The 26,418-nt window shown below is 39.2% G+C and overlaps 1 protein-coding gene across 1 annotated transcript in view; it reads right to left on the reverse strand.

The window, feature by feature from the left end:
• Positions 1–12,113: 12,113 nt before the first annotated feature.
• Positions 12,114–26,418, reverse strand: part of LOC136882040 (uncharacterized) — an 80,109-nt gene continuing 65,804 nt past the window's right edge. Inside the window, exons 8-10 of the mRNA XM_067154542.2 lie at positions 22,875–22,970; positions 21,570–21,782; positions 12,114–12,921 (exon numbers count right to left, since the gene is read on the reverse strand). Coding sequence (XP_067010643.2) covers positions 12,754–12,921; positions 21,570–21,782; positions 22,875–22,970 — 477 coding nt within the window. The 3' untranslated portion in view covers positions 12,114–12,753. The remainder of the gene's footprint in view (positions 12,922–21,569; positions 21,783–22,874; positions 22,971–26,418) is intronic.

Here is a 26,418-nt window from a genome sequence, read left to right on the forward strand (position 1 = left end):
TGCCAATCCAGCTGATGAGCCCAAATGGCACGTCTGGGGGAAACTCTGCAAAATGCACGCGGCCTAACCACCCAAAAGCTGGTTATATTCCTGCGATTGGAACATCTTCAAGTTATTAGGTTGTGTCGAGTACATTCTGAAGTGATGTGAAGTACACAACAAAACCAGTCAACTTGACACCAGTGGGAACCGAACTTTACCTTTTTGCATTGGTTGCTCTACCGTTTGAACTCTGGTGGCTTAAGTCATATTTGTTCTGTTGGAAAGGATCTGAGTTAATCTTGCCAAGACAACTGTAGTGTGCTTGTCACCAGTTTTGATACAAGTCAAATTAATATTTAATATTTTTGTTCTGTACCTGACATCTCTTAAGCATGTACTCAACATGATCTAATAAGTGTTCTTCAAGTACAATGCTGTTGTGAAATTTAAAGTAACTGCAAATTTTTTCATTCCATACCCTGAAGGGGCAAGCCGCTGTTCAGTCAAAGCCTAGGTAGTGAAATTTAAATATTCACTCAACGATATGTATCATTATTATAAGTTATGAAATTCATTATGGTCCGTATTGACAGTTGATCATTATCAAAGGGTAGAGAAGGGTCCACCTATTCAATACCATTAAATTGTACAGTATATTGTCTTATAAAAGTGGGACTAGTTTCGACCCCATATATACTGGATCACCTTCAGCCATGCTCCAATTGGAAGACATATAACCAATAATAAATTAAATAATCTGGTATGTAAGAATTTACCATCTTAATTTAAAATATTGATGAAGTCCGAATAATACATCCAACTTGAAACTAAATGACACATCAAAACTGCTGTGGTTGATGCTGAACTATGTTGTTGCTCTTACAGCAACTAAATGTTCCTGAGTTGATCTGGGAGTGGGCATCCCTATCTGTATAGATGAACAACTTTATTTATAATTTATGTTTGTTCAATAGTAATATGGGTAACAACTTTAATGTAGCTTGAAGGGGAACGTTCGTAACTTGAATAGGTATTCCTTTTCATCAGATGTAATGATCTATTGTTTAATTTGGTTTGAAGTGAATATCCCCATGTACGTTGCGTGCACCTAGTACGGACACCAGAGGGAGCAGGACCGCCTCCTCCAACCCCTGTCATCTTAAGCTTCTCAACAGTCAATCTGGTGTTGGTGCCCGTACCAGGTGCACGCAAGGGGGGTTGAGTATCATAAAGCTATATATTAATCTCGATCTTCTAGCCTCCCTTCTTTTCTCAATAATTTACTTCAAATTATTTTCCTTTCAGACATTCACTTCAAACCAAATTAAACAACAGATCACTACATCTGATGAAAAGGAATACCTATTCAAGTTACAAATGTTCCCCTTCAAGCTGCATACAAGTCATTACATATATTACTATTGAAGAAACAAATTATAAATCAAGTTGCTCGTCTATACAGATAGGGATGCCCACTCCCAGATCAACTCAGGAACATTTAGTTGCTGTAGGAGCGACGACATAGTTCGGCATAAACCACAGCAGTTTTGATGTGTCATTTAGTTTCAAGTGTGGATGTGTTAATCGGACTTCATCAATGTTTAAATTAAGACTGTAAATTGTTACACACCAGATTGTTTAATTTATTATTGGTTATATGTGTGCCTATGTCTTCCAATTGGAGCATGGCTGAAGATGATCCGATATATATGGGGTTGAAAATAGTCCCTGTTTAACAAGACATATACAAGTTAATGGTACTGAATAGGTGGACCCTTTTCTACCCTTTGATAATGTATCATTATTGGTTGTTAATTCACAGCCAGTGGGTTAGGAGATCACCTATTCATGCCTTACAAAAGGACTGATTTGGAAACAAATACCTCAAACGATTATGTTCTATAAAAATGCATTGAAAGTTGATTTCCCATATGTTCCTAAAAATTCCTTCTTTTATTACCTGTGATGTCCTCTGTTTTCCTGTTCGTCCATGTTCCTCCTTACTGCTGCTCCCTTTCTATACTGAGCACGAAAGATGGCAATAAGAACTTGCACAGCAAACTACGGTTGGATCGAACAAACTGGAAGACTTGCTGGAGCAGAGACCCGACAACAAATGATGTAGCATAATTTTACTTCAGTTGCCCGCACTGGTCTCGGTGACTGATTTTCTCTTTCAGACAGTGGAACTGAATACCACACCATTACAAAACACAAGACATTAGTAATAACAAGATTTATTTTCTTTACAAAGCATCTCAGTAATAACAATGAATAAATATTACAAACAAACTGCTCTGATATAAAATTAAGTAGCATGGACATACGCACAGTGCATTAAGAGGAATATCACAATGGTAGTACAAGGACTTCTTTCTTGTTAGCAGTGTTCAGAACTAGACATTTCTGTTTTTCAATTATGAAATGAAATGAAATGGTGTATGGCTTTTAATGCCGGGAGTGTCCGAGGACAAGTTCGGCTCGCCAGATGCAGGTCTTTTGATTTGACGCCCGTAGGCGACCTGCGAGTCATGATGAGGATGATATGATGATGAAGACGACACATACACCCAGCCCCCGTGCCAGCGAAATTAACCAATTAAGGTTAAAATTCCCGACCCTGCCAGGAATCGAACCCGGGACCCCTGTGGCCAAAGGCCAGCACGCTAACCATGTAGCCATGGAGCCGGACTTTTCAATTATGACAATCTTACTCTGTTAATTAGCCATGAGAGCTAGGCGAGAACTGATCCTCAGTCACTATTCAGCAATACTGGCGAACTTCACTTCGACTGGCTCGTGGCGGTCTTTCATGACTAGGGGCAGAAGGGCACGAGGGAGCTATTTGAAGTTTGGGTTTCACTCTGTGTCGTCGAGGTCTAAGTAATTATCGCGCTACAATTATTTCAGCAACCAAAAAGAAACAGTCTGTTCTGTACACACAAGTTTCAGTCCAGTCTTACTCAATAATAAACAGTCTATCTTAAACAACATGTGATTAAAGCATATTACAAGTGTAAGGCACATACAAAGATATGTAAGCTTACAAGAAGATGGTGGGAACATCACACAATAAGTAGATACTGCATAGCATATCTTTCTCACTTTTAAGAAAATAGAAATATATGGACTATCAAAGAAAATACTGAGTCATGAAATTAATGTAAAGAAAAAAGACTCAAGATAATGGTGAGAGAAGATTCAGAACATAACGTCTGTGTTTGCCCAGAAGACAGCCAACCTCTAGAATGGATGAGAGTCCAGAATAAGAGCAGAATAGAATAATATTTGAATAACATTTATAATAATAATTATAATAGAATAGGTTAGGAAGAAATATGTTAATTCTTAGACTCCTACTCTACAGCTGCCACAATAATATCAAAAACATAAAAATTCTAAAGCTGTCACAATAATATCAACAACAAAACAACAGGTTGAGAATATACAAAGAGAAGAATTACATTGTTCCCACGTGCTTCAATATGGAATGATTCATTCACTGGTTTCTGACCAGACATCAGAAGTATCACTTTTAATTTACAGAATTCATCATTCATACTAAAGTCATAATTTTAAAGTTCAGTCCTTAACTCTAAAATGCACATTGTATCTTCTTCTTCTCCTCCTACCGCTTTTCCCACATCTGTGGGATCACGGGTGCAAACTGTTGATAAAATTAACCATACTAAGCGTTTGATTTAATCCTGTATTGACTTGTCTAAATCTATTAAAGAAAGTTTTTTAAATAGTTTATGTTGGGTCCACCTTGTCAAGACACTTTTAATGACCAAAAATTATTTATTCATTATTCCTTGATCTGACTTCACTGATGAAGGGGAATGAATCATTTTCAATCATTCAAAGTGTATTGACAAGGCGGACCCAACATTAGGTGCGAACTGTGTCGCCTTCCTATCGTCAACTCTATGTGGAGGGACATAATCACTATTGCCTGTTTCTGTGGCGGTTCGTAGTGTCGTGTGTTGTCTGAATAAGAAGACGAGTGTGTTGGAACAAACACGAACACCCAGTCCCCAAGTCAGAAGAACTAATAACACACGATTAAAATTCCCAACCCGGCTGGGAATTGAAAACCCGGAACCCTGTGAAACGAAAGCCACAACGCTGAACGTTCAGCCAAGGAGTCTGACACAATGCACTATAGATATCTTGCAAATATTAATTCTTTCATTCTAAAATTAATGTATAATCATCAGAAAAGTATTTTAAATAATATTTGTCAATTCAAAGTCAAAACATGATGAGTTTGCATGTTTAGAATTCATGCTACAGAAGCAATACTACACTTCAGTCTTACGGAACGTCCATGAAAATGAATGGTCTGATCTAAACAACATTTTAATTGATTTTCCTTCACTATTCAAATTTTACACTCGAGTCACCTGATGTCACTTGTTTGTTCTTTTCCATTACTTGTTGGGAATCACATATACAAAATTACAGAGATGGCTGTGGATTCCTGTCAAAGAGTGTATGTCAATTATTACATACATTTTTGACTGACTTTCCAAATTAGAATGTGTAAGTATAGATACTGTTGATGTCTCTTGATTATACATAAAAAGAGATTCTAATGAACTATATAAGAGCACACAATATTGCAAACAGAAAGCTTTAAAATACATTATTAAGACAGTGGTTTCCTGTGCAGTGTTCTACGTTAAGTACCATGGCTAAAACAAAACACAGGATACTGATTGTCTTCCAATACAACACTACAATATATATCCAAATAATCCATGTACCCCAATTTTAGGAGGGCAAATTCTATGAAAAATAAAAATTTATTTTGATTTTAAAATCTTGATAGCCAGCCCCAGCAAGCTTTGAAGCCTAGTTCGCTGGCTAAAGCAAAAGTTTTTGGTTGGATTTGTGGTGTGCAGATGCTTTGCTTTTGTCCACGAATTGCTCAGAGATTACTACCTGATGGACAAACCTGCATGGAAAGGATTTGAAGGGGAAATCATTCTACATACCTATGCAGGTTACATGGCCCTTGGCTCCTCAAATTTAGAAGACTTACAGGAATGCTGGGATTTATTGGTATCCTAGGCAAAAAGATACATTTAAACATGGACCAAACGGTTCACATGATATTCAGAAGGGGTTGCAGAGTTGCTGCCAAAGATCAATTGTCCTATGAAAAAGTCTCCCTAAAAATTGTAAATGATTTCAACTATCTTGGTGTAACCGTGCAGACCTCCGGAAGCTCCTTCATGAAACATGTAACAAAGAGGGTGACGGCAGCATTAATTGCGATATCAAACTGTTACGAAGACTATCAGCTGACAAGTCTATGCAGATTTTTAGTAAAATAAGTCCCATCACTACCTATGGGATACAATTCATTTGGCCCCATCTCACCAAAAACAACTTAAAAGAAATTGAAAAAACAAAGGCAACTTTTTTGAAGAAGATGTGTTCGTCATAATACGCCCCATCCAGACTGTCAGGGAATCCTTTTATATGGAGGATACTAGATTCGCTACGGAATTACGAGCTTGGAGGCGAAAGGAGAGGACAGAAGGTAGTGGAGGTGGCAACTACTGTACCACTCGCTTGAGATCTTAACCCACAATACAGTTACAACTACGAGGAGCCGTTGTGAACACTTCCGCAGCAACTAGCGAAGTGTCTCACTCACGCTGCATCAAACAGACTCGCCCGCATACAAATTTCATTTTGTGTGCATGTCCAGATGTGTTATCCTTTTCTTGAAATATGTGTTGGTCACAACTAGCTCATGAGCCTCTGCACAATAAATGTTACAACATCCCTCATCGTTTCGCGTGCCAAGATGTCCTATATGACATCGCCCATATCCACCCATCCAGACAGTAATCTACCTATATTAGTTCCTTGAAGTAAAATTTCGCTTTTTCGAAGTCATGAATACATCTTGCGCTGATACTGCACTTTCTTCCTGCTGTGTGATTTACATTATTCCCTGCATCTTCAGTAACATGAAGCTTTCCTTATCAGTGAATGAACAACTTATTGCATTTGTAGTTATACTCAACAATACTTAACATATGACTTCCACTTTGCTCTAACTAAATAACTGATGGCATGTACCACAGTGAAGTATAACGGATTCATATATATTTCCTTGATAATGTACGCACCTACATTTTTCTATGTCAAATTTAAAAAAAAATTGCACAGAGTATTCACATATTAACACTAATATCTAGCTGCCACATAACGGAAGTAAATTTCAGTAATGAAATAAAATATTAGAATACGAGGACTACAAACAATGAAGCACACACATGAAGAAATAAGTTGAAGCATTAGAGAGCGGAATGTCAGTCATTAACTCCTCAAAATTAACTCCCTTTTTTGCTGTTCTACTATAAGATTACATGTTAAAATCCGATTTGTTCTACTTGGCCAAACTCATTTCAAGTCCCTGCTATTCAGTTTTAGAGGCCAGTGTAGCAAGTTTCAGCCCAGATGGCCTAGGTTCAATTCCTGGTGCACCGAGCTCGATAGCTGCAGTCGCTTAAGTGCGGCCAGTATCCAGTATTCGGGAGATAGTGGGTTCGAACCCCACTGCCGGCAGCCCTGAAGATGGTTTTCCGTGGTTTCCCATTTTCACACCAGTCAAATGCTGGGGCTGTACCATAATTAAGGCCACGGCCGCTTCCTTCCCAGTCCAAATCCTTTCCTGTCCCATCGTCGCCATAAGACCTATCTGTGTCGGTGCGACGTAAAGCCAATAGCAAAAAACAATTCCTGGTTCTAGCATGACCTCAAAACTAGCTTCCTTATCTGAAGCAGGATACACTTAACTTCACGGGGCAATGAGATGCAAAGTGGGTTAATATGAGACCCTTAACTGCCTAAAAGTGGCTCTTTGTCGTTTCCCCACTTGTTGGGAAAGAGTAGAAAACTTTTTGCTTATGGTCAATTAGCACATAACCACTCACAAATGCAAATGACCTTGAAAAGTGTCTAACAAACAAATTCACAGCCAGTTAATGCTTACAGCACCAAACAACCAAACGATGCATTCTAAATAGGTTACATAGTTCATCACTTTACTAGAGTATCCAGAGATGCCAATTACCAGAGATTTGCCATAGTTACTATGATTTTCTTATGTATATTACAATACAGAAGTATTACTAATTATTACGGATTTTAAGAATTCAAAATGCTGTTTATAAATTCATTTCTTCTGCGAACAAGAAAAAAGAAAATAGTTTTACACACAGGCTACTCACTGTCAAATAATATTTTGTGAAATATGTATAAAATCTTTGACCGCAAGTGTAACGTCATTGCTGAATGCAAATTTCCAGTATATGAGCTCCATTTTTTGCTCTATTAACTCTAATTTTACAATGAGTTGCCTGAATTGATCATTACTTCTGTTGTCCGCTTTTATTGGAAAATTATGTTGTAATATGCTTAAAATTTTTTGTTTTTTATTCCACCTTTTCAATACAATTGAATTTAGGTTGTTAGAAATTCATAATTCGCTTGGTTTCAAGCATCCTCAGCCTTTGTAATCATCTCAAGCTTAAGACCTGTCATTGTTAATTTGCTTTGACAAATTTGTGCTTAATTATAATTCTAAAATTAAGTAGTAAAATACATAAACATAGGAATTTGTGAACATATGGACAGTTTAACAATATGAATGACAATACTAAAATTGGAATATCGGTTAATTCTAAAGACATTGACGTCCAAAACACAGTAATATCTTCATAATGATGAAAATTTGGCTTTTTTTTTTTTTTTTTTTTTTTTTTTTTTTTTTTTTTTTTTTTTTTTTTTTTTCAAAGTTCTAGTTTATTAAAAACAATTGTAAACTGACTTCTTATGTTAAAATTTGAGTTGTAATTTTTGTTAAAACTTATTGGTGTCTGAAGATTAAAATCTTCGATATGTTGGAATTCTGCTTCAGGTATTAATTTTGAGGCATACTACTGTAATTTATTGGTTTTGAACAGGAAAATGTTAAATTAGGTAGTTTCATCGAACTAGTCTTGTTTTGACGATCAGATTTTAAGCTGGCAGTAGTTCCTTTTTATAAGGGTTTAGTCAAAGGGACGCACCATCATTCAAATATTGTGAAATAAGAAACAAATCAACACTTCAAGATTTTCGGATTGACGTCCCTCTCTGACATTTCTCTGCTCCTTTCATGGGACTTTGTGGAATACAAAACTCAACAACTATTCCACGCTGCACTATCATCAGACAACCGCCCCAGGTTTGAGTCTCCTTCAACATCAAGGGCTAACAACCGCCGTGGGACGACGACGCAGAACGATACCTTCTTCCCACCTTCGAGGACATCCAAACTATTCGTCTGTAAAAGGTGATATAATTTCCATGCATTTTTTAAAATAAAATGCAAGTTCCACTTCAAATATGAACTCATTTCACTACCCTTATCTCGTACTCTCTAAAGCATGAACCGTACACGCCTTGGCGTTATCCATGCACTCCACAAAACTGAAGTACAGGCGTTCCAGTTTCAGTATTGTCATTCATATTGTTAAACTATCAATGTGTTCACAAATTACTATGTTTATGTATTTTACTACTTAATTTTAGAATTATAATAACGTTATTTGCTTTACGTCCCACTAACTACTTTTACGGTCTTCGGAGACGCCGAGGTGCTGGAATTTAGTCCCGCAGGAGTTCTTTTACGTGCCAGTAAATCTACAGACACGAGGCTGTCGTATTTGAGCACCTTCAAATACCACCGGACTGAGCCAGGATCGAACCTGCCAAGTTGGGGTTAGAAGGCCAGCGCCTTAACCGCCTGAGTCACTCAGCCCGACTTTAGAATTATAACTAAGCACAAATTTGTCAAAGCAAATTAACAATGACAGGTCTTAACCTTGAGATGATTACAATGGCTGAGGTTGCTTGAAACCAAGCAAAACATGTCCCTATAAAATAGTGTTGCAGGATTATGAATTTGTAACAACCTAAATTCAATTGTATTGAAAAGGTGGAATAAAAAACAAAAAATTGTAAGCATATTATAGCGAATTTCAATACGGGTCTAAACATGATATTAGTTACATGTAATAATAAAATTATGTTGTGTAATGCAAACATCTTTATGATGAACAAAAGACTGTCAAATAAAATAACAAGAAGACTTTCGACTAAATACGACTTATTGTTTTGAGTTTTTGTTAAGAAGGAAACCATAGCGCCCCCATAGCGCCCCAAACCATGATGCCGCGTTGTCTAGCGGTAGGGCGCTCCACAGTTATGGCCGGATTTGACCTTTCTCCACGCCGACGCCACACGCGTCTGCGGTGACTATCACTGACAGAACAGAAGCGTGACTCATCGGAGAACACGACGTTCCGCCATTCCCTCATCCAAGTCGCTCTAGCCCGGCACCATGCCAGGCGTGCACGTCTATGCTGTGGAGTCAATGGTAGTCTTCTGAGCGGACGCCGGGAGTGCAGGCCTCCTTCAACCAATTGACGGGAAATTGTTCTGGTCGATATTGGAACAGCCAGGGTGTCTTGCACATGCTGAAGAATGGCGGTTGACGTGGCGTGCAGGGCTGCCACCGCTTGGCGGCGGATGCGCCGATCCTCGCGTGCTGACGTCACTCGGGCTGCGCCTGGACCCCTCGCACGTGCCACATGTCCCTGCGCCAACCATCTTCGCCACAGGCGCTGCACCGTGGACACATCCCTATGGGTATCGGCTGCGATTTGACGAAGCGACCAACCTGCCCTTCTCAGCCCGATCACCATACCCCTCGTAAAGTCGTCTGTCTGCTGGAAATGCCTCCGTTGACGGCGGCCTGGCATTCTTAGCTATACACGTGTCCTGTGGCACACGACAACACGTTCTACAATGACTGTCGGCTGAGAAATCACGGTACGAAGTGGGCCATTCGCCAACGCCGTGTCCCATTTATCGTTCGCTACGTGCGCAGCACAGCGGCGCATTTCACATCATGAGCATACCTCAGTGACGTCAGTCTACCCTGCAATTGGCATAAAGTTCTGACCACTCCTTCTTGGTGTTGCATTTGCTCTGTCAGTCAGTGTATTTGTTCCGAATGAGTAAATTTATAATACCAATATAAATAGTCTGTTATTGGACATTATAAATTTTCCAGCTAACTCATTCCTGGTTGCAGCGTTTCGCCCCCGTGTGCTAGGCTGGGCTCATCAGTTGGTACCTAGCACACCTACCAAGACGCATGGCTAACGCGTACCGTGGAGGCCACTGCGTAGGCTAATTGTAGCCACCGGCAGTGCCAATGCACTATGAGAGACTTTGTCTCATAACCAAAAATTAGCAAATTTTGTCTCCTTAAAGATGTTGACATCGAAAATGTGTTGGCGCAGTTTGTAGAACGTCAGTCGACTGATCATGTGGGCTGCAGTGTGTCTTCAGCCCAGACCAGAAAACCTGACTTGAAGTTTTCCCCTCTTCACAGGCACAAGACTGAAATTAGCCACCCTCAGAGCAGTTTTCAACAACTTTTGTCTCACCTAGAATATACTGAGAGAGACTTCAGTGCTCCCAAAAGTGATCAATTTTCTTTTCAAAATGAGAAACACTGGCCTGACATTTTTAGATTAAATGATAGCAGTTTATCTCAAGCAGACAAGAGGAGTGAAGTTTCTATTTGGCAGCCAAAAAAACTGTCTCCATTAAATCTATCTTGTCTTGTCAAATGTGGCTGAGGATTTTTGTAGTGCAACAGACATTGTGGAAGCTACTCAGGTGGAAGATATGTTGTTGCATAGATCCTCAGTAGAGCAATCTGGAGAGGTTGAGACATTTACCACTAGGAACTTTGTAAGGAGCCTTAACTTTGGTGATGAAAACCAAGCCACTGAACTCTTGCTTAACTGAATTCAGTTCGAGGCAGCTTAATACCGCTGATAGCTCGTCTACTAATTTCAAGTTAAAATATGAATGATGATCCCCTTGCAACAGTAGTAGTGCTGCTAAATCTGCTGAACTTCTTACAGATGACTTTACACAGCTATTAAGAGGCGAATTTGAAGATTTCAAATCTAGTACTTCAAAAGTTCGAACTCTTATTAACCCTCAGAGAAAAGTTTTGAGAGATCTAATGAATCTGGATTATTCAGATATTCTTTCAGAAACCCCAAGGAACTTCACTTCTGACAAACCACTTTCCTTCAACAAAAGTGTACAGAACTCTGACATTCTTTCAGAAACTCAAAAGAATTTATCTTCTGAGAAACCATTCTTCTTCAAGGAAATTGTACGGGAATTAAGACATCATTAGAATTGTTGCCATTGATGCCTTCATGGCCTGTACTTATAGACATGATACTGTATAGGCTTTTGGGCCCAAAAGCCTATACAGTATCATGTCTATCATGAGAACTGCTAAAGTTACCCCTATAGTTCGCCTCGATTTCTCACCACCAAAGAAGAATGTGAAGGTGGAAAAATCTTCACCTGAGAGGTTTAAAACTCCTTGCACCATCACCAAAGGCATTGACTGCACTGAGGCTCAGCTGCCAAAACTGTTGTAGATAACCTCAAAATGTGTGTAAGAATAAAAAGTTCTACCAAAATATCTGCACTATCACTTATCTATCTCTAAACGATAGCAGACATTGACATAAGACATCGTAGTGAAGGTCAAGAGCAAGAATAGGAGAGTGCTAATGGGCGATTTCAATGTGAGAGTTGGAAACAAAACTAAAGGATATGAGAAAGTAATGGGAAAATGCAGTGAAAATATGGAAACATTTTCTGGACTTCTGTGCTAGTATGGGAAGGTGGGGTTACCAGATCAATAATAGACTACAGACTAGACTATGTGATCAGGATTAGATGCCAAGAAAGAAGAATTATCTACAATCAGTACAAAAATCAGTCTGGAGTGGTAAGAATCAAAGGCTATTATTATTAAGCGTATGGAATTTACATAATGTAGCAAAGCTAAAATGGTTTGGACACATGATGAGAATGCCAGGGGAGAGAATACCAAAGAGAACATTCATGGATACTGAGACTGCAAAGAGGCCTAGAATGAGATGGAGAAGCTCTGTTGTGGACTGTATTGCAAACAGAGTCAATAGCAATAAAGTACTAGAAGAGAAGTGGTGGAAAGATCGAGTAAGGTGGAGGGCTTTGGTTCACTACCCTACCCAGAGAGAATCTGGAAAAGGGAATGGATGAAGAAGAAGAAGAGTGAGAAAAACACTCATTGTAACACATACCTGTAAGAAATAAAGTGCAAATGCAACAAGTTGTTATTCAGTCACTGATAAAGGAGCTTTAAAGTTGCATTAGAAGGACTCTTGGTGCTCTCCTGATAAATAAAACTGACCTCTTGCCTTGACACAGATTACCAAAAGCAATTCAGTGAGAAGGATCTCCATGAAGCAACACTGAAAATGATACAAGAGCAATAGCTACGATCTGTTGATACTGTTCGAAATTGCATTCATTTGCCCAAGATGTCACATCGCGCATTACCCATTCTCAGATTCCACTACTAACAACCATCTTTGAAGGTTGGCATCTCTGAACATCTCTTATTTGAAGGCCTCTCATGGTGAAAATACAACAGACATCTCATTCTATCTCCTACAAACTCTTCTACGCATATGAAAATAAATTTACTTACTTCAATTTTCTTAAGCTAAGAACTGGGTACATTTAAGATCACCATTATCAAGAAGGCACAGTTGGTTAAAGTAAGGCTGGTATACTGCACAGGAAACCACTATTACCTAGTTACTACACAATTTAACTGATCTCATGAAGCAGTATCTTAGAGACGAACGCTAGCAGGAGACCCACAGCTGCCGTGCCAATAGTGGAGTAGGAGACAGCGTGGTTGAACACCGTCAGCTGTAACGGGACATGCTGAAGATACTGCAACATCAACAGGCGCTCTTGAATAGGCCGAATACACTGCAAAAGAAAGACACAATAAGGAAACTTCAATCCAATAACATGAAATATAGTTACTGTAATTTATATAAAACTCGAACATCTGTCTATGTATTGTCCAGTTATAACTCCAAGAACCTCTGGACAGGTTTTTATGGGGTTTACATTGTTGCTTAGAGGATCTCCCAAAGAAGGTTTCTGTGTATTAAAAATGTAATTGCAATGAAAGAAAGCCTAGCAGTAATAGTTTCTCCAATACAGCAATACAAGAAAATTACGTCACAACAACACACAGTTAAAGATATCCACAAACTACACAGGAAAGTATTGTAGAGCATAAAATGTTCAAAAAAATTCGAGCCAGGGTTTCTCGGAAGTCTGTGAGCCATACTTTCACCTCGTCCGGGGGCAGGTAACACCAGACTATGTATAGCGCTCGGCCAGGGCATGGGGTGCCTTTCACAACAACACATTCCCAGTTTCCCGTTAAGTCAGGTCGTTGCACTGGACCGTAAGCAGAGTTCACTGCTATTAAAACCCCACCTCCCTTGTTCTTACTAGTAATGATATTTTGCCTATCTTGGCGGAAAATAACATAATTGTCGTGCAGATTTCACTATTGTCGATTGAAGAGTCAAGCCAGGACTCCGCTAAACACATGCAGTCGTAATGCATGTCACTCAGAGCAACGTTAAAGTCCACGAGTGATTTCTTAGGACTACAGACATTCTGGTAGCAGATGCTAAGGCTGGTATTTACCTCCGGTCCTGGGTTCAGCTGGACATCGCCGGCAAATGCTAGTAGTAGAACACTCAGCGTCAGGATGGATGAGTCACTGGCCGAAGGCTTGTGCTTTACACGCCGAGTGGACGCCATTCGCTGCTGCTTGCCGTTAATACACAACACATAGGTGCTTATTTGCAGCTTATTATTGGAGAGTATATCTTCCCAACAAGTTACACCGCACTTAACATCAAAGTATACGCTAGTCGGTTCAATTTCATTCACACGTAGACGCGATAAAAGCACTTGGACCACAAGAAACAGGATTATTATCAGGAACACACAACACGCCTGCAACCGTCCGCCATGGTCGTCCATTTCCACAGTATCATTGCCCTCTTCTTCATCAAAGCTGAAGAACTGAATTCTAGATGAGACTCATCACTACCCTCAAAAATCAACTGGTGCTTTATTGCCCCTACTTCCCACTGACCAGTGTCCATAGTAGATTGAGCCTGACTAATTTCACTCCAAGGTCCATGTCCATATTCCTCCGAACATGATGAAAGCAAATCTTTTCCTACACTGCTGAGAAGTTTTTGAATTCTTTTCTCTTCCCTTTGGCAGTGCATGGCCAGAAAGACGCAATAAATATTCACACAAAACTATTTCAAAGTAAAGTAAAGTGTCACTGTGAGGAGGCGCACACTGTCTAAAGGACCAGTTGGACATTCACCAAGGCATGAGAGCCAACTGTCTAAAAATAAATAAATCTGCATTCCCTACGTGTGGTTCAGGAAGAGTCCGTTTCAAGGTACTGAACATATGCTTGCATGACCCCCAAGATAATAAGACATCTTTGCCATGCACGATCATTAAGACCAAATCTGCCAGATTATTAATCAATTTATCATTAATTTACAGTTCCAGTTTCCCAGATTCTGGTAAGTATATCAGTTAACAGAAATAACCAAAGGTGTGAATATTTTATTCATACTGATTGTCTTCCTGAATACAGGAAAGGCATTCAACAGTGTGCGCAAAAGTCATGCATGGAGAGCCTTGGAAAACCACAAGAGTGAGAAGAGTATTGTAGAGGGTTAGAGATGTATCAAGGCAGTAGGGGTGGGGGGGAGAACAGGCTGGTTGGAGCAAAGGAATTGTTTACACCTGGGAAGTGCCCTTTCACCATTAGCTCTCATTGTAATGCATGTGATGACTTATTTTTCCTATTTGCTTCACGTCCCAGCGACACAGATAGGTCTTACAGCAGCGATGGGATACGAAAGCCCTCGGAATGAGAAGGAAGAGGCCACGGTGCCTGGTGTAAAAATGGGAATCCATGGAAAACTATCTCCAGGGCTGCTGACAGTGGGATTCCAATCCACTATCTCCCGGATGCAAGCTCACAGCTTTGCGCCCCTAACCGCACAGCATACTTGCTTGGTCATGTGATGACAGCAGATAACGTGATTGAGAGGAAAAGTTCAAGAGCTGCTGAATGCATGGACAGAAGTGGTAGAACAGTATGGAATGAAGTTCAATGTGAAAGAAAGATCATATCTAGTGACAAGGAAGAGTCGAGGACTGAAGACAGTGGAAAGTTTCAAATACTTAGGAATTTATTTATTTACATTTTGTGGCCTTCACTGGACCACTTTTATCAATTTTATAAAAAGGGGTTTTCAGTTTTCTGTGAGCCCAATCCTTCTTCGTTCTCTCAGATCTTAACTTTCTTTCTTCATCTGAAATCACCTGTCCCAGTGTCCACCTGTTGATCTTGGTTTGCAGTCTGGTTTATCTGCGAGTTTCTTGATTTTCCCTGGTTCTTTTGTTTTGTTTTTTTAATTTTCTATTGTAATTCGTAGTTCCTCACATCTTCCTTGATTTTTGTAATCCATCTAAAATTGCTCTTACTGTTCTACAATTCCCCTGTTGATCATTTCTTCTGGTATCCTCAGCAGATGTTCTTTTCTTCCTGATTGTGCTCATTATTGGTTCCATTTCTCTGCAGACTGTTTCATTAGAAGCCAGTCTCCAGAGTACAATTTCTTGATAGTTTCCGTTTATGCATGTTCTGATTTTTTCTTTTGATGCAGGGCTGAGTGGCTCAGGCGGTTGAGGCATTGGCATTCTGACCCCAACTTGGGAGGTTCCATCCTGGCTCAGTCCGGTGGTATTTGAAGGTGCTCAAATACGTCAGCCTCGTGTCGGTAGACTTACTGGCACGTAAAAGAGCTCCTGACAGACTAAATTCTGGCACCTCGGCGTCTCGAAAAATCGTTAAACAGTAGTTAGTGGGTCGGAAGGCAAATAACATTATTATTTTTATTCTTCTTTCAATCTTGAGTGTTATGTTGTATGTTGGGTATTCAGCCCGAAGGCTGGTTTGATCCTCTGCAGTTCTGCCAACAGCTGTCATAAATAGTCCAGGCGTCACTGAAGAGGCGTACTAGGGAAATGAGGAGTGAGGTAGTTTCCCGTTGCTTTCCACACCGAGCCAGAGTTACTATTACATATCAGTCTGCCAAGCCCACTGAAATGCATGCACCAACCGACTCCATAAGTAACATTTTCACACCATCATAGCAGGGACTGGCTGCATAAGGAATGGTATTACTAGCATCACTCATACCTCAGTCACTTTCAAATTGTCAAAGCCAAGGATGAGACTGAGACAGACAGGTCAACGAAAGTAACAAATTTGATATAGCCTATACCAGAAGACATAGTGCACTGAAAACACTACATCTCGCCAGCAAAGGTATCAATCTTGAGTAATCTGTCTATTTCTGCAATGTTAGTTATTTGTTTTATATTTTTCTAACTGTTTCACTTACATATGTTATTTCTGATTGTGTAACTGTTTTACAGTGTTTTAATTTTTGGGCTATTGAGAGATATTTTTAAATGTATGTACTCTTGGTGATATATTGTGCTCTGGTCAGTTTATTTATTCCATTATGCCTCTGAGGTTATATGATATTTCTCCTATTTAAATTTGTCAACGATTTTGATTTCCTAATCTTCTATTGTGATTTTATTTACAAGTGGTGGCTCAGTATCATGATTTCTGTCTTTTCAAAGGATATTCTGAGTAATACCAATATAAATGGTCCATTATTGGACATTATAAATTTTCCAGCTAACTCATTCCTGGTTGCCAGCGTTTCGCCCCAGTGTGCTAAGTTGGGCTCGTCAGTTGATAAATAGCACACGATCTGAGGTCTCAAGGAGACCCAGGTGAAAGCGTGTGGCAAGAGATCGAGAGGCAGATGACTGCAAGTATGAGAGGAGAAAACTGGTGAGTGTAAACTATACCAGATGATAATTCATCAAACCTTGGAAGCTTGGAAGGACAGGAACGCACACAAAGGAGTATAGCTATACACTACCATCTGCAGTCATTATTGTTTGCCATTATTTAGGCTGCCTGCGGTCAATCTCGTCAGTCTGTTTTACTCCACCAGACGGCAGAAGAAAACAGAAATAAGTTGGGTGTCCTGTTGCTGAGCTGACTTAATTTTGTCGGATAAATACTGAATGATTTTACATGTAATAAATATCATTTTTGGTCCGTATTGATGATATTAGATTGAAATAATAACATTAAGTTATTTATTAGACCACCTAATCAATACAAAATCGTCTTGGATGATTTACATAAATTTGTTAGCTAATAATGGGACATGTTTCGCCTTCCCTGAAGGCATCATCAGCCATAGTCTTAACCTTAAATTAAAAATAGGCGTCTAAATAACATGTAGTAATGAAATGAATTTTAAAAATCTTGAAGAGATTTGAAGTAAAATAAAGTTAAAAATAACAATGATGGTTTGAAAATACAATGTGATGAGATACAATAGTGGAAGTATTAACAAAATTAACATTAGAAGGCTGCTAAAATAAGTACAATGGATAAAACAACAGATTGTTATACAACAAGTAGTAAGATTGCATAAAAGTAAAGTTGATAGTCATGGCGGTTATAATTAGACGATGGCGAAAAATCTTATATAATCAAAGTAAAGAGGAGAGAATAAAAGTCAAAGTTAATCGAGAGATCCAAAGTTCATCATGATCTTGAAGATAAAAGACGAAAGTCAGATGCATATGTTGAAGTTGTAGAACACGTTGAATAGTTACGTCAACGCAAACAGATCCCCCTCCAGCACAAAACTTCAGTTATAACACACGTAGCAAGAAATCTACGGTTGCAAATTCTTCTAACTCATAATATTACAAGCTATCTTTGTCACCATCAAATGATTCCACTTTTATATGCTTTTTCAACTAGAATATCTACAAACTCACAATTTACAACATTTGAACATCACTTCAAATTTTGAGATGGTCCATAGTGATCCTATTCTTCAACTTCTATTCACCAACTTCATATCCTCAACGTGTTCTACAACTTCAACATATGCATCTGACTTTCGTCTTTTATCTTCAAGATCATGATGAACTTTGGATCTCTCGATTAACTTTGACTTTTATTCTCTCCTCTTTACTTTGATTATATAAGATTTTTCGCCATCGTCTAATTATAACCGCCATGACTATCAACTTTACTTTTATGCAATCTTACTACTTGTTGTATAACAATCTGTTGTTTTATCCATTGTACTTATTTTAGCAGCCTTCTAATGTTAATTTTGTTAATACTTCCACTATTGTATCTCATCACATTGTATTTTCAAACCATCATTGTTATTTTTAACTTTATTTTACTTCAAATCTCTTCAAGATTTTTAAAATTCATTTCATTACTACATGTTATTTAGACGCCTATTTTTAATTTAAGGTTAAGACTATGGCTGATGATGCCTTCAGGGAAGGCGAAACATGTCCCATTATTAGCTAACAAATTTATGTAAATCATCCAAGACGATTTTGTATTGATTAGGTGGTCTAATAAATAACTTAATGTTATTATTTCAATAAATACTGAATGAGTCGTCAGATATTGTTTTACAATGAAACATCAGACAACACTGGGTGCTGAACAGACCCATCTGACTATCTCTGACAAGTCTGCACACATCTCCACCACTGATCCATAGGAGGAGGGTGCTACTCTAATTCATGACAGCAAGCTAAATTTCTCTCTTCATACATACCAAGTAAAATCCTGTGGATGATCTCTTGGATTTCTCTTCACAATTGCTGAAATTCGTGACAAGCATTCTTAAATTACAATTCCCTCCTTATGTTCTTTCTATCCTGATCTCTGCTCTCCACTTTTTTTTTTTTTGCTAGGGGCTTTACGTCGCACCGACACAGATAGGTCTTATGGCGATGATGGGATAGGAAAGGCCTAGGAGTTGGAAGGAAGCGGCTGTGGCCTTAATTAAGGTACAGCCCCAGCATTTGCCTGGTGTGAAAATGGGAAACCACAGAAAACCATCTTCAGGGCTGCCGATAGTGGGATTCGAACCTACTATCTCCCGGATACAAGCTCACAGCCGCGCGCCTCTACGCGCACGGCCAACTCGCCCGGTGCTCTCCACCTTTAGTCATCAGCTGGCCAACATAATTCATCATCATCATCATCATCTCCCATCTCGCTCCATCTTAAGCGATGGGTCGGCGAACAAGGCTTCTCCACCATCTGCGGTCTCTGAACTTCTCTCCTTCTTCAATGCTTTCCAAAGTATGTCCTTGTTGTTGAATGCCAATGTTCACCATGTCCTTGTACCTGAGTCTTGGTCTTTTGTCATCAAGTTTTAGATCATACATTTGTTTTGGTAATCTGTTATCTCCCATGCGTCTCAGTCGCTGCACTGTTATTCTGTCCTGCAGTCTTACAACTTGAGCTCGCTTGCAGATTTCCTCATTACGGACTCTGTCCCTCCGTGTTTTACTGATCATGCTACGAACAAATCTCGTTTCTGCTGCCTGGATTCTACTAACATCTTTATTTCTCATGGTCCATGTTTTGCAACCACAGGTCAGGATTGGTACGTAATAGGTTTCAAATATGGCTCTCTTACATTTTGTTGGTATTTTCTTGTTCCATATTGTGCCTTTAACTATTTTGTAAAAGTTAATTAAATTAACCATGTATTTTAATTCTTTATGTACAGTGTGAAAGCCCGTAATCATGACCACAGACAAGAAATTCCGTCCTACTTCAACATCTTGGACCTGAATAAACGTCTACAGTATGCAGATCTCTGCCTCTTAAATGCAGATCTTTATTACCTCGTTTTCCATTACATTATTCCATGTTTCTCGTGTGCGCCCAACACTCCAGCCACGCTCCATCTTCTACTTCTACTGACTTCCCACAACAGCAAATGTCCTGAATGAAATTGACACCATCATTTCCCTATCATCTCTTCAAAACATTCTTTTTTTTTTTTTAACAAGTTGCTTTACGTTGCACCAACACAGATAGGTCTTACGGTGATGGTGGAATAGGAAAGGGCTAGGAGTGGGAAGGGAGCAGCTGTGGCTTAAATTAAGGTACAGTTCCAGCATTTCCTTGGAGTAAGAATAGGCTGCCGAAAGTGGGGTTCAAACGCACTATATCCCGGATGCAACAAAAGAAAACTGAAATGTGTTACAAAGGAGTAAGCTCTTGATTAGATTTTCTGTCGAAAACCTGACCAGAACGTTACTATAGTTCATTCCATGTTAAGAAAACAGTATTGCTCTTGTGACAACTGTGTTGCCATATCGAACGTCTCTGCCCAACATCATCTTGAAAAAACGGTGGCTCATAAATTTGTGAAATTCAAGATTTAAGTTCAAGATAAAAAGCGGAAGAAACTAAGCTGTAAATTATTTTTATGAATTAAAGGAGATTGGGGTTTACAGGGGCTATTTTTGGTTTATACAGAATTAGAGGTAAACTACGGCACATAAGAAACCACAACATTGAAGTGTAATGCAAATTGGGGGAGAAAATAGAAAAATAATATTTTTTTATGGGCTCGAGGGGTGAGGAATGCATTTAATTGCATTTAATAAATTTCCTCAGGCAACGCGGGGTACGAATGTGCAGTTGTATCGCTCACAAAAGTAATAGTAAAAATTAAATGCGGTTGTAAAAACAGTAGTAAAATTAAAATGCGCCTAAAAAAGAACAGCTAAATAACAAAACAAAGCACAAATAAAACACACAGTATTTTTTAATCAGTACCAAGTTATGCCATGTCGTATCGCTGGACACCACAACACCAAAATCTTCAGTAACAACTTCTGTACAGTAACAAATACTGTGCAATATACAACCAACTCTTGCTCAACACACAAGTACGAACTGAATTAAAGCCTAAAAACACACACGCAACACTGCCGGCGGTTCACAGAGTGAGGGACTACGCGAGGCTTGTACCACAGCAACACAGAAGAAAGAAAATGAAGAGAGGCAATGAAGCGATGGCTATTCCTACCATTGTACTTCCTTCCTACGAATATATTTATGAAAAAGAAAATGTTATGTAGTTACGTTAATAACCCCCGGACAAAAATGCCTCATCCTTTTTATCTGTCCTTTATAATACATTACAGGGTACAGTACAATATCCCTTAATCATGAGGAAATATGGGTGTGTTTACTCGTAGGTCCATAAGAGCAATACTGTTTTCTTAAAGTGGAATGAGCTATAGCGACATGGACATGATTATATCTTGGGTTTTTCCTCGTTTCTTTCTTGTTATTTAATTTCTAAAGAACTCCCTAATAGTAAGTCCCCTCCTTCTTTCCTCTTATTGTTTTTCTTACTGTTAATACTTTATACTGTTATACAGTCAGCATAAAATGATAGGTAGATAAATGACAGATACTTTTATGATTTCCAGAGTTACCAGAATTTTATTTCACAGGAGACTGTTTCTACCACCAGCACCATTCAACCCACCTCACAAACTATCATCTTGAAAGTGAAGACAAAATTTCTTCACGACAACAAGGAATGTAAAGAGACATGACGTACCTTAACAGCTTGAACTCCTTCGTTGTTGACCTCAGCATAGGCAGAGCAGAGCAAAGGCAGGAGCAACAACGGCACGGCAAAATTGAGGACCTCGTACACTTTGGGAGGATGGGACAACCAGACGGCCAGATTAACTGTGGCCCACACGACAGTCAGCGACACTACGGAAATCATCCAGCGTTGCAAGGCGAGCGAAGAGACCCGCAGCTGCGCCTAGGACCACACACACTTCATCTAGGTACTGCAACTCATCCATGACTACATCATCCTGTCTCCATGCACTACACACAAGCTTTAAACAATGCAATCCATGCAGAAATACTTTCAAGCTTCCATTTCAATGGTGGCTGATGTCAACCAACCCCAATACGTAATCCTTTAGCCCATAAATCAAAAGCCTACACCTGAAAATACAGATATATTTTTGTTGGAGTGAAGGGGAAAATCAGAGAAAATATCAACTGAGGCAGCTCAGAAGTACAGAGAGTGGCACTGAATTAGGATTGTTAATGATATCTTACTTATAAAAAGAAAAGAGAGAGTGACTAGCCATTAAACTAGCTTTAGAATCTGTCCCTTCACTATTGTTATTTCGTCTCGGTGTTTTCCAAATTCGTACGTTCCTCATCGCCAGATGTTTCATCCCAGGCTTGCGTCAATGTCATATGTTAAGAACACATGTTATGGAACCCTCTTAGATTCTGATGGTTCGGTCGGCTTCCGTTTCAAACATTAGCGCTGTGCCACCCCTGGGGAGCCATCTGGTGACAAATGAACGTACCATTTCCACTTCTATTATACCGTCTAATTTCAAAAAGTCATTGTTTAAGGAGCCTTTCTCATGGACATTCGAGATTATTTTGTGATGACGCAGAGCACAGTTCTCTGCAAAACGTAAAGAATTTCACCTTATTTTCTTGACACGGCATAAGCCCAAAACCCTATACACTATCATGTCTATAAGTACGGGCCGTAAAATCATCAATGGCAACAATAATATTATATATTATTATATGTTGAAGGCTAACCTTGATAAGAATTTACAACAGAGTACACTTTATACAGGTGGCACAAGACAAGAAACACACATAAAATCAAACAACAGTCCATTTAATTTTATCATGTTTCATTTTTTCTTTTTGTATATATGTTATACACAATATAAACAGATAACTGAATTGAATTAAATCAAAAAAGAAGTCTTACAACCGAACAACGCCTTTCCAACAACAAGAAAATACTCTCCCAGTGACTGAAGAGGCAACTCATGCAGGCTACAAGCTAACTTCCGTAACAGATCCTTACCATAATAGTCCAGTACTTGCACAATATATCCTCATTGGTCAAGCGGACCGGTGGAGAAACTGTCGCTGGAATTTCTGTTCTATTCCTGTCTCCAACCTGGAATAAGAAATTTTGCCATTTTATTGACAAACTAGGTATTGCCCATGGATTTGTTAGTGTTATGTTCACAAATTCTTTATAAATAACATCACCCCATACGAGCAAGTTGCTTTACGTTGCACCCACACAGATAGGTCTTATGGCGATGATGGGACAGGGAAGGACTGGGAGTGCCATAACCTTAATTAAGGTACAGCCCCAGTATTTGTCTGGTGTGAAAATGGGAAACCAGAGAAAACCATCTTCAGGGCTGCCGACAGTGGGGTTTGAACCCAGTATCCCCTGAATACTAGATACTGGCCGCACTTAAGTGACTGCAGCTATCGAGCTCGGTATGTAGTTAATTCTTATGATGAGCTCACAGAAGTTTGGTGTAGGAAAGATACTTTTCTGGAGAATAGCAAATACTGTCAACTGCCACTTTGTCGCGATTACAATCAAACATTTCTACTAATCCTCTAACGGATCCAAGAGCCGACTTCCACGTGGCAAGAGCGACCAACAATAGTAACATGTTATTAGCGAATTACGAATATCCAAATCTTAAAAACACTGATATGAATAAGTCTGCCAAACTTTTAATAATACGTAATGGTTGGGCTTACCACATATAGACATAATTGTTATAAAGGGTTAATGGAATTGTTATTAGCAAGCAATGGTAGGAATAATTACTATTTCTTATAATATGGAATTATCCAAAGAAATTCAATTCTGGTATTGAGTTGGCCACTTGGTCTGCATATCAACTAAGACATGTTCGAAAGGCCAAAATTTAAAGAAGCGACAAACAAACATGCATAAAACAGTACTGACAGTTGTACCAACCGCAATCAACAACACATAAACGGTTTTCATGGTATTTTTGCATTTTTAACAACGAGCATGTAGGCGAATAAATAGACTGCCAACTGTTGGATTTAAAAACATATGTAAAATGATTGTAATGTTTCCTGTTCCTGGTGAATTGCTACATAAGAGTAGTGAAAATCCAAATTTAGTTTCTGAATATTAATTCCCTGTCCATCTGTCATACACTACAATGTCGCTGAATGCAAGCTGGACACCCCGCAATATTTTCAAAGAAAAGGTTGTTTCATTTTTTCTGTTGATTTCCAGGGCTACTGTGCAAACTAATTTTAGACATTCTTCTACTTTTTTTGTGTGTGACAATGTATGAACATGCATTACCAACAGTAAGTTTAAAACTGTATTAAAGAGTGTGTTTAAAATAAACCAAAGAAAATGAACAAAACTACAATCTTTACGATAGTACGGCCAAAACCAGCTGGGAAATTGTGAAGGCAGTGTTAAAATGTATTTCAAATGGGTGGCCGACTCAAGCCCATTTGCTAGGTTGAATTGGCCACCATTTTAAATTTTTGCTATGAAATTAATAGCATGAGGGAACTGCACTATAACCTGTAATGTGCCTCCTGGTATGTATTGTCTGTCTAAGTATATTAAAAATTTCCCAATGAAGCTCCCTGACGAGGGGAGAATAAGAGAGTTTGTAAAAAGTGGCTGACTCAAGCCTAGCTGACAGTGCACATTTTCCTTTGAACAGCAAAATTTAATAAATGGTAATTATGAATAAAGGACTTCAACCCAACCCAAACAAGACTGAGGTTACTGCATTCCATCTAAATAATAAAGAAGCCCAAAGGAAGCTACACGTGACTTTTGACAGAATTGAAGTACCCCATAGCTACAATCCAATATATCTTGGAATCAATCTGGATCGGTCCTTGGCATTCAAACAACAGTGCATCAAGTTATCGAGGAAACTTTGCTCGAGAGTGAATCTACTCCGCAAGATTGCCGGAAGCAGCTGGGGTGCAGACGCTAATACTCTACGTTCTGCTGCACTCGCTCTTGTGTATTCTGCTGGTGAATATTGTGCCCCTGTATGGGAAAACAGTGCTCATACCACTAAGATTGATGTGCAACTCAATGAGACCATGAGGGTTATCACTGGTACTGTTAGATCTACTCCACACAGTGGCTACCGGTCCTAGCTAATATCGCTCTGCAAGATCCACCAACAACACGTTTGAAATCAAGCAAGCCACCCTGGGTTGATTTAGAAGGTATCAATTTTTTTAACATGACCTACAAGTGGCAACAACGTTGGAACGAACATCCACCCAACAATGCTCACCCGGTTGAAGATCCTACAAAGAAGGTAGAGGGATTCCAACTACCACGCCAAACCTGGTCGAAGCTGAACCGCATTAGAATGGGTCAAGGGAGGTGTGGTCACACCTTAAAGAAATGGGGCTTCCATACATCTGCTGCCTGTGACTGTGGAGTGGAGGACCAAACCATACAACATTGTTCAAGAGTGCCCACTTCGTGCATTTCACGGTGGTCTGAAGACTCTACACCAAGTGACACCATGTGCTCTGGAATGGTTGTCAAATTTGGATATTCCCATTTGATTATTTATAAACTTTTGTGTACTTGTACAACCATACGATATATATATATATATGAATAAAGGAATACCAGCTGACACCACAATACTTGTTGACAATTCAGAAGACCTTCAATTACTTTTGAACAGATGCAATGAAGTAAGCAATGAGTTTGACCTTAATTGTAAAGCTGTAACTGTAAAAGGCAGTCCCTCCCTCGAGCTAATACCCTATTGGGATAATACTAAGAATAAATAAACAATACACCCTCAGAAAACTAATAAAATTCATGGTAATCAGCAAGCAGTACATCAACAGTCATCACCCTGGTGAAAGGGTGTCATATTTCAAACACATTATCCCTCATTATATCGCCATTGTTTGGCACAATAAAGAGGATCGTGTTAAATCAAGGTCACTACAGTGAAACCTCGTTAGTATGTTCCTCATTAACAAGTTTTCCCTCTTAGCATGTCGTAAATTTGAAGTCCCGACGCCCATCGTATTAAATCTGTATAAAAAATCCCTCACATAACACGTCACGATTTTTCGCCTTTACTGCTTAGTACGATCATGTATTCCCCAGACCTGAAAACGTTCTTTGTCATCCCTTGTGTACGGAATGTGATTTCCAACAGAGATAAGAGCCCTCGCCACGGGTCAGTCGGAGAAATTTGCGGAATAAGAGGAAATGACCTTGAATTCTCGAACACCGAGTATATTGCGCCTTCGAGGGGCAAGCTGTTAGCTTGGGTAAAGTTGAGTTTTGCGATACTGATTGGTAGCAAAGACTTTACACTAGGACAGGACAGTGCTTAGTAAAAAGCACAGCAATAGATTCCACTGCGGCTAGGAACGCTGAATTCAGTTTTCAAGTGGGTTTTTTTCTTTCAATGCTGTCCTGTTGACATACATGGCTTGAAGTCACGGAAGTTACCACCACAAAATCAACCGTTGTTGGATGGTCATGAGCTAGAGACATTTCTATGATCATTTGATTTTCTCAAAGGGAAAAGTGGTTTATTTTT

The sequence above is a fragment of the Anabrus simplex genome, chromosome 10, assembly GCF_040414725.1.
Source record: "Anabrus simplex isolate iqAnaSimp1 chromosome 10, ASM4041472v1, whole genome shotgun sequence".
Taxonomy (NCBI): Eukaryota; Metazoa; Arthropoda; class Insecta; order Orthoptera; family Tettigoniidae; genus Anabrus; species Anabrus simplex.